At 40.1% G+C, this 10,000-nt stretch overlaps 2 protein-coding genes across 6 annotated transcripts in view; one reads left to right on the top strand and one right to left on the bottom strand.

Annotated features, from left to right (window-relative positions):
* Nucleotides 1–1,310: 1,310 nt before the first annotated feature.
* Nucleotides 1,311–3,548, bottom strand: fosab (v-fos FBJ murine osteosarcoma viral oncogene homolog Ab). Its single transcript, XM_026911662.3, has 4 exons — nt 3,185–3,548; nt 2,727–2,960; nt 2,478–2,585; nt 1,311–2,373 (listed from the first exon to the last, which is right to left on the bottom strand). Exons 1-4 carry the CDS (start codon nt 3,248–3,250, stop codon nt 1,804–1,806), a joined length of 978 nt encoding a protein of 325 aa, XP_026767463.2. The 5' UTR covers nt 3,251–3,548; the 3' UTR covers nt 1,311–1,803.
* Nucleotides 3,549–6,071: 2,523 nt separating this feature from the next.
* Nucleotides 6,072–10,000, top strand: part of si:ch211-153j24.3 (protein c-Fos) — a 13,084-nt gene continuing 9,155 nt past the window's right edge. The window contains exons 1-4 of one of the 5 annotated variants that reach the window (XM_053231855.1): nt 6,074–6,313; nt 9,477–9,539; nt 9,640–9,683; nt 9,975–10,000. The exon at nt 9,975–10,000 is cut by the window's right edge and continues 223 nt beyond it. In XM_053231855.1, coding sequence (XP_053087830.1) covers nt 9,678–9,683; nt 9,975–10,000 — 32 coding nt within the window. In that variant the 5' untranslated portion in view covers nt 6,074–6,313; nt 9,477–9,539; nt 9,640–9,677. Of the gene's footprint in view, nt 9,540–9,639 lie in introns of all 5 variants that reach the window. The other 4 variants (XM_053231853.1, XM_053231854.1, XM_034301902.2 and 1 more) reach the window with 4 other exon arrangements.

The raw sequence follows: 10,000 nt of genomic DNA, 5'->3' as shown, positions 1-10,000 counted from the left end.
CGTGTTTACTATAACGCTAGTTCATACATTAGTGCGTTTACTTAACGCTAGTTCATTCATTAGCTTGTTTACTATAACGCTACTCATACGTTAGCGTGTTTACTATAAAATAAATCAAGAACTCCGCCGCCTCCTCGCTAAAAATTTCCCAACTTCAGTTTGGTCAGGAAAGTTTCAGAAGCGTTGGGTTTCATCACAGATCAGCGTGACGTGCGAGATGTGTTAGTTAGTTAGTTAGTTAGCGCCGCACAGAGCGACGGCTGTGTTACATCACTACGTACGTCACTTGCTGGTTTCCGCGGCAACGTGTAAGGAAAGTTTCATTTACTGTCACTTGGCAAAGCCACTGTTTCAGTTCAGAGTTTTACAAACTTCATCATTTCAGCTTTTTACTTGAACGTGATGTAACACTTCAGATTACCACACACACACACACACACACACACACACACACACACACACACACTCACACTCACACACACACTCACACTCACACACACTCCCACACTCACACACACACTCACACACACACTCACACACACTCACACACACTCACACACACACACACACTCACACACACTCACACACACACTCACACTCACACACACCTCACACACACTCCCACACTCACACACACTCACACACACACACACACACTCACACACACTCACACACACACACACTCACACACACACTCACTCACACACACACTCACACACACTCTTTCTCACACACACACTCTCTCTCTCACACACACACATGCACACACACACACACACACTCACACTCACACACTCACACACACACACACACACACACTCACACACACACACACACACACTCACACACACACACACACACACACTCACACTCACACACTCACACACACACACACACTCACACACACACACTCACTCACACACACACACTCACACACACACACACTCACACTCACACACACACACTCACACACACACACACTCACACACACACATTCACACACACTCACACACACTCACACACTCACACACACACACTCACACACACACACACACACACATTCACACACACTCACACACACTCACACACTCACACACACACACACACTCACACACACTCACTCACACACACACACTCACACACACACACAACACACACACACACACACTCTACACACACACTCACACACACACACCACACACACACACTCACACTCTTTCTCACACACACACACACACACACTCACACTCTTTCTCACACACACACACACTCTCTCTCTCACACACACACACACACACACACAGAAAATGTTGTGTAATTAATATTTATTATTAGTTTTTATTCAGCAAATCGTTCCATTTGCTTTTACTCACATTCCAGTATAAAAATAAAAACAATCCATAATTTATTCGTAAGACGATGTTTCACAGAAAACTTTGCGTAACGTTAGCAGAGTAGCGCGACGGCTAGATAAAGAAAACGCACAAATTCATACGAGTTTCGGAATATTGCTGAGACCACGTTACAGTTTATCGAGCACCATAAACGATTATTTATTTATATATTTATTTAGACATATTTTCTACACGATATCTGCATAATGAAACACAAAAACCATGCTACATGTTGAAGAGGCTCATTCATATGCGTTACTTATAATAATAAAATAACAATAACATAGTAATAGTAATAATAAGAATAAAAATAAAAGATTGCTTAGTGGAGTCTGTAGCCCTGTACTGTTAAAGTCTTTAAGGTCAGTGTTGATGTGAGGATGATGGAGAAGAATAAGTATTGGCGCCCTTATAGCGTGAGCAGGGTGGGCGAGTTGAGCGAATCGGACGTCTGCTCGTTGCCGCCGTTTTCGCGACGACGCAGCTGGCCGCAGCCGGAGAGGGCGTCGCCGTCCGGGTACGAGAAGACGAAGGAAGACGTGTAGGACGTGCAGGTGGGCGTGCAGGTCACCACGGGCGTGCACAGAGGCTCCAGGTCCAGGCTGGCCGGCGTGTAAAGTGGCTCCCAGTCCTGAGCGGCGTACAGGGAGTTTGACAGGTCGATGTCCGGCACCGAGCGCGCCGTGTCCATCTCGGATTTGCTGAGAAGATCAAGCGAAGCCTCCAGAGTGGACTCGAGGTCGGAGAGCTTCACGGAGGTCGTGGTGGTGGTGGTCAGCGTCGAAGGTCCAGAGGTCACTGCGCTTTCTGATGACGCCGGAGAGACGCAGGGCTTGGTGAAGGACGAGTCCATCTGGGGCGAGATCTTGCAGATGGGCTGGTGTGCAGCCAGGATGAACTCCAGACGCTCTTTCTCCTTCAGGAGACTGGCGATGTCGTTCTGCAGAGCCGATTTCTCGTCCTCCAGCTTGTCCGTTTCCTTCAGAAGCGAGAAAAATACCTCGTTAGTTGGATCCTTAATTCATGTGGTGTTTGTGTGTGTGGATGTCGATACGATTAAAAGAGGAAGTAATTAATACTTACGGCTTGCAGGGTGTCCGTGAGCTCGCGTCTCCTGTTGCGGCATTTAGCGGCCGCCATCTTGTTTCGCTCACGACGAAGACGCTTCTTTTCCTCCTCCTCTGGAGCGAGCTGTAAACAAGAGCAAAAGAGGTTCATTTCCATCCCACTGAGTGTTAATTAAAAAGAAAAAAACATTGCACATTATTATTATTATTATTATTATTATTATTATTATTACAGGAATAGCTACAGTATAGTAAGGATATTTACCTGTTCGATTTTGCCCCTGCGGCTGGCGGTGCTTGGAGCCTTGTTTCCGCTCACAGTCTTCACCATTCTGGCTCTGGAGAAGGTCATGTCGGAGGAGTAGGGATGGACCCGGCTCTCAGACGGAGCCACGGACGACACCACCGACTGGACCATCCACTGCAGGTCCGGGCTGGAGGAGATGGCGGTGACGGTGGGAACGAAGGACGCTCCTGACACCGCGAGGTCCGTGAAATCCTGAAGCGTAAACATGAAATGCTCCTTCAGTCCATGCAAATCAGTTTAAATGAAAAAACTCCAGTTTTTTTTTTTTTTTTTACAAAGGAACATGCAAAAAAAATGTATAAACAGTGTCCTTCAGAAGGACGTGACTTTTCCATGAGCAGAAAAGTGAGGTTATGATGAAGGAGTAACGGAGAGGAAAGCAGAATGAAGCTGTAAAACACTGAAGCTGTGCTTACCTGAGCTGGGGTGAGAGGAGAAGCCATGCTGCTGTAGGTCAGGTCAGTACCGATGGTGGAAAACATGGCGTTATTAAACCCGAAAGACTTTCTTTTAATCCGGAATAAATCCAAAAGAAGCCGCAGTGAGAGCTGAGGAAGTATCTGGCGTCTCCCTTGTCTCGCTGTTTAACTCTCTGCTCCTGCTGCTGCTTGTTTTCTGTCTTCTTGCTCTGTTTCCGTCTCCGAAGTTGAAGTGCTGCCTGTGTGGCGCTCAGCTGCTTTTATATATCTCCCGATGACGCAAGCAGAAACGGGCGTGGCTTCTTCTAGGACAGAGTTCACACAAGACGAACGCGAGAAACACAAATAAACCGTCTGGAAGTGATTCAGTACACTAATCAACGCGACATTTTCTCCAAAAAGCCTGGAATCTACCTGTAATCCAGCGGCGTTGTGTCTGATTCCACCTGCTTTTAATACCGTACTGATATGAATGGCTCAAGTTCCAAAGCAGGGGATCCCATGGCGTCATTTACCTTATATGGCAATCGCATCCTGACAGCGCTGGTGTGGGCGGGGCGCTGATGGGAAATCACTCTGTAGACAGCGCGAGACCATTACGTCAGAATAATGACCGTTTTTTTTTTTTTTTAAAAGCAAGCGCGTTCCATTTAGAAGTTTTAACCGTCGCCATGTCAATATGCTAATCTCCGTGTGAAGCTAGAAACACAACAACAATGCGGAAAAGGAATTCCCGGATGTGTTCATGTAAATAAAGAGATATATTTAGATAGACAGACAGAGACAGAGTTCTAGTTAAGCATTAACCAAGCAATAATATCATGACACAAAAAATTAAAACCCTGTTGAATTATTATTATTAGCAATGCAATGCTAACAATAATAACAAAGCATTCATGTGCTAGTTTAATATCAGAATAATTACAATATTATTAAAACATTATAACTCCTAACTCTAACTCTATGGATAAGGTGTAGGATCGGATTATTATAATTATTTTTATTATTATTATTCATTCGTTATAAGTGTTTAAAGTGCTATATATTATCATTATGTGTGCTGTATAATAAATATTCAACGTTAATAGAGTTATAGTGTTATTAAATAATGCATATGGTTTGTGATAGTACACTGTAACAAGGAATAAATTACAAATTTATCTTTATATCTGTGTAAAGACAGAGTGTGTCTGACGTCATCACTGTGCTGCAGCCCCATACGCCTGTAATATCTGTGTAATAGAACAGGGTTTTGGATAGTGTGAAACGTGTTTAACAGAAAGAAAACGCATGCTTTCATCAGATTTATGGTGAATAACTGTGTGAAAGCCAGTGTTGAGGTGAGTGTGTAGAGAGAGAGAGGATTAGTGGAGAGAAAAACACACTCTGTTCTTCATTAACGGCAGAAATAAACAGCCTGCCTCAGCGTTTCTATGGCGCGCGCGCCTGCAGCTCCTGTTTTGTTTAACCTGCCCAGCGTTGTCATGGAGACGCCCCTCCCAGTGACGTCGGCAGCCGCGCTCTGATTGGCGGAACGTCTGTTCCGGGTGCCGCTGTTCGTTCTAATAGCCTGGCTGGTTTGTGTGTGTGTGTGTGTGTGTGCGCGCGCGCGCGTGTTTACCTCACGCGAGCGGCTGGGACGGTTTAAACCGGTATAATCCGACCGCACGCCGACGTCATCAGTGTGTTCCTTTCGCTTAGCTGGTTAGCCCTTTAGCTTGTTAAGAGGAACAGATTGTGAAATACGAAAACAAATGCAAACATGACACAGGATGATTTGTTTTTACACTTTCAAAACACTTCTGTGAGGCAAATGAACGTGAAATCTCACAGAAAATGTTTACGTTTTTACCTTTTTTTTAAAAAAATAAATAAGTAAATAAAAACAATAAACCCCAGCTAATCCAGTTGGAGCTAAACACTACCTCAAACACTAAAACCCAGATATGTGTTGTTTTAAAGCCTGTACATTAAAAACCATGAAGTTATTACAAGAAAAAAGGGAAAAAGATCATTTACAATAACATCCACACTTCTCTAAGACATTATATTTTATTATACTTTAGAAGATTATTGATTTAAATGAATCAAACATTCACATTTCACATTTATTCCAGATCACTTTCTGACTTTATCCCTGAATGTTTGCACAAAATCCTGTTTAAGATAAGATAACTGCCTTCGTTCATCAGCTCCTCGCTGCAATCATGTCCTGTACGTATGTGTTATTTATTGTTTACTATCAGGATCGGAGTGTACGAGAAATTTAACTCGGTTGTTGAGTTCTCATTGTGCTTATAGACGTTACACATGACAATAAGAAAACAAAGACCAGGACATAGACAACAATGGTAATATAACACACGTTTGTAGAGCCGTGTTTGCCATGTTAAATCCCAATTCTAGAAAAATTTCGTTACACTAAAACCGGTACTACACGTACTACAGGCTGACAGTCAGTCATGCGGTCAGTTTGTGTGTTAAATGAAATAATGAAATATTTAGCCATATTGTGTCTGAAATGTCAGTAATTTCTTGTTTAGAGAACTGTTGTATAAAAGCAATAAAAGCAACTACACTCGCAGTTGTAGTGAACATCAGCACACGGGTTCGTGACTACAGCCGAATCACAGCCGTGCTGATATTCAGAACAACAGCAGTCTTACTCGTGAATTTGCTTAACTGAACACAAACACACTGCTGTCAGTGACACATTCATCCTGTTTTGAAGTAATTAAGCATTCATGAATCTGATTGCACATGGAAAGAAAGCTTTTCCGGTGTCTGGTGGTTTTGACACACACACTTATCTCAAGCACCATCTTATTTACTCTGTCCTGTGCTGTTATGGAAGTGCTAAATCTAATCAGCTCTGATTTCCTCATACATGTGTGTGTGGGTCTGTGTGTGTCTGTGTGTGTGTACTTCTGATATCACACAAACACACCATCACCTGATAACACTTGTAGTACTTGGCCGGAGCTCATATCCAGAGATAAGAGAGTTACAGAAGTGACTTGTTGTCACCGTGTTGTCTTTATCATATGCAGAAAAAAATTCAGGGTGAGTCCGATCCGTAGACCGAACTTCTGGATGTGAATTCTGTAGGAAGTTCTTCAGGAACAGGTAGGTTTGTTATTATTATTATTATTATTATTATTATTATAAAAAAAAATCCTTTGACTGATGAAATCTTTTTTGTGATATGCAAATTAGCACAATGCATGTTAATCATTTTCCCATTTCATTTTGTCTCATTTCCATATTTACAATAATTTTTTTTACAAGGAAATTCTAATATATTGGATGAAATCTGATCCTGTGGTAAGAAAGTTTCGTTAGGATTTTTGATTTTTAATATCTTAAGTAGTGAGTAGTTTATTCAAGCAACTATGCAGTGTTTTTAAATAATTCAACACATTTTGTTAAACTGTGATGTGAAAGCCTGACTATTTGGTTTGTTGTTTAAATTTAAAACACACTCTGAGTGAAATCTGTTTGTAATTTTTTTGCGATATGCAAATTATCACATACGTAATAGTCGATTGTTTTGTGAGTCTTATTTAAAAACTTTGTGAAAAGAAAATGAGTAGTGAGTAGTTTATTCAAGAAACTATGCACAATATAGAAATACGTATGTAAACTGTTTTTAAATAATTCAACACAACAGTTTGTTAAACTGTGATGCGAATGCGTGACTATTAGATTTGTTGTTACAATTTTTACTTTACTTTTTCATACTTTCTTTATTTTCTCATTTTCATGATGGGCAAATTAGGACATATTTAACAAACATTGTTTTTTCTTCTTGTATTGTTTTAAGTTCTATACTTTTAAATTTTAAAGGATGCATGTTTTAGAGAGGTGTTTGGGATGAGAAATATTCCTTTACCATATTCTGCAGTCATTCCCAAGATATCTGATCTTAGTTTAGGCAAAAGTAGGCATAAGTTTTGTCCTAACAGGATTATAACAAACTGTCTTGTGCAGGAAAGCTGTATCCTGGTCTGTAAGAAGAGATTATACTTTTCAACATCTCAGGAGAAAATCAGTGAATGAGTTCAGAAGCAAATACCTTTTATTTCTCCTTCCACCTAAATGGAAAGAAGTGCATTTTAAAAGTGTGATGTATGATATTTACCCAGCTAAGGAATCTCTAAGAATAAGATTTAATGTCAAAATTCATGCCATAATCGTAATAATAATAATCATAATCGTAATAATAATATATAATGATCGTAATAATGACATAGAAACATTTATATAATCGTTATCATAATAATGATAGAGAAACTGTTGAACGTTTATTTATTTAATTTTTAAAGTAATTTGGTTAATCCACTTTGTATTGATTTATATATTTGGATGAAACAAACAATATTTCTATTTTACCTGTAATGAGATGTAATGTGGTGAAATCTGGAGTAGTTTTAGAGGCTGAAAGTGTAAACTTTGTTATAAACTGTTTAGTTCTTTTGTTAGAATAATTTTCACAACTGAGACTTTATGTCTTTAAAAAGGAGCTATCTTTATATACAGAGGCTTTGAGGGGATGATGGGAAATGATAATGCCAGGAAATGATTTGATTAGTTTCACCCTTTACAGTATATTGTTGTAATTTTATTATAAATATATTTTCTGTGTGTTGATTGTGTTGTAGTGAGTGTGTAGCTGTTGTAATCACTGTAAGTCAGTCAGTAATTACTTACATTTGCACATGTGTTAGTCTTTAATGTTCTGTTCAAGTCTGAATGCAGTAAATAGATCAATAAATTGATAAATAAATAACTAACTGGAGGTGTAATGGAGGGATTCCGGGGCGGACTGACCGACACTCACGCGCCCAGACCGGCCAGGGGGCGTGCCGGGGCTGCCGGGAAACACTTGGACCGAACACAAGAAACTAAGAAGTCTCTGTTTTCACACACACACAAATGACCTCATGTTTTATTTCAGAGAAAAGTCGCCATTATCTCAGCGGCTGCACACTTCCGCTTCCTCACGCCATGACAGGAAGCGCGAGCCGTGCAGGCGCGAGCCGCTTAAACAACAGATTTATTATTTATTCAATCATTCATTCTTTTTATTGAAACACAGAGTATGATTTAAAACACTGTCCACCACTTCAGCACTACAGTGACAACTCTGAACAGTCGTGTGGTGTGTGTCGTTTCTAAATTCAAGTCCGACGACGAGACAAAAATAGCCACAAACGGCTCATCTCTGCCGCAATGGCGCCTCGCCGGAAACACCAAACATGGTCACAAGTGGCACGCAGAGCGCGCGCGCTGCGCTCTGATTGGCTGCCGTGCGCCGCGTCTTGTGATTGGCTCGCGTGCGTCTTGTTGCTGCAGCACTTTGTGCTTCTCCATCATGCAGTGTGTTAAAAAAATACAGAAAAATGATAGCAATAATCATTTATATTCCGCATCCTGAGCCGATTAAATGACTCAAAGCACCAAAGGAACAACATAATCTATATTTTTATTTAAAAAGAAGTATTCTAATTATAATTTTGTGATGAATATAAAGGTTTAAGGCACACATATCTGACCTGTATGCATTATTATGAGTGAATAATGCAGTAAAATTCTGAATATATGTCACTAACTGTGAAATATTGACTTAGTATGAATGCCTGGTTGTCTATTAAAGCACATGCATGTGGCCTGTATGTCATTTTTTTTAAAAATTATTATAACTGTAATAGAATAAAAGACACAGCTGTACTGATACTGAGGTGTCTTTACAAATAAAAGCAAGCTAGTAATGTGCACATGTGCATCTATGATGTAATTTATATTCATTTTCCCTTTACATTGTTGTTATTATTCTAATAATTAATATAAGTATTGCAAAAATAAATAAAAAACCCACATATACACACATATACACACATATACACACATTTGGGTGATTTTATTTATTATGGATCACATGCACAGCATGCAAGTGCAAAAAAAAGGGAACGTGACATGATATTTCTACACCTCCTCTCTTATTTTAAACACCTCACCCCCCCCCCTCCTCCCCCCATGAGCTCAGGGTGGTACAGTCCGGTCTCACAGATTTCATTCATAAAATTGTCGCTTCACTACAGAAGCGCAGGAGCGCCGGAGCTGTGCGGATTAGTGCCCTGCTGAATTCCAGCTCAACCCTTTACAACATTCAAAAACAAGCAAACAACAACCAAAAAACACCTCCTGTATCATCAGCACACGTGCTGCAGCCGATAGTGTAGAATCACTGTTGCAGGATTTGATTGCATTTTTGTTATTTTACAATCAGAAGATGCCTAAAACCGGGTCCTCGTCTCGCGGCCAGCTGTCTGCCAAGGAGGCGCTCGCGCAGGTACACGTGACCTAAATGATTATTATTATTATTTATTATTTATTATTATCATTATATATATATATTTTAAATTGATTGATTGCATCATGTCATTAAGCAGATGTGCGTTTAGCATCTGGAGACAAAGGACAGGGAAACATGGAGGTTATGGATTTGTCATGTACCTGATTATTATGATGAGTGTCTTTGATTAGTGATGACGTTAAAATCATGATTTATCTGATATTAACTTGATGCACATTTTTTTTTGTATTAAAATATCGATTGTAAAAAGGAAACGTTAATTAGAAGGTTGATGGACAGGTATTAATGATTAATTATTCATGTGTAATGATGAAATATTCATTAATGAATCATTATTAATTGCTGCAATTATCTGAAGCTCAGTATAGCAGGATGAACATGCTAATTGTGGTGTGTGTGTGTGTGTGTCAGAGCTCCGACGACGGTCCCTTCGTCCC

The sequence above is a fragment of the Pangasianodon hypophthalmus genome, chromosome 30 (assembly GCF_027358585.1).
Source record: "Pangasianodon hypophthalmus isolate fPanHyp1 chromosome 30, fPanHyp1.pri, whole genome shotgun sequence".
Classification (NCBI taxonomy): Eukaryota; Metazoa; Chordata; class Actinopteri; order Siluriformes; family Pangasiidae; genus Pangasianodon; species Pangasianodon hypophthalmus.
Note: the sequence above shows the minus strand (reverse complement) of the source record. Positions and strands in the feature narration are given on the sequence as shown.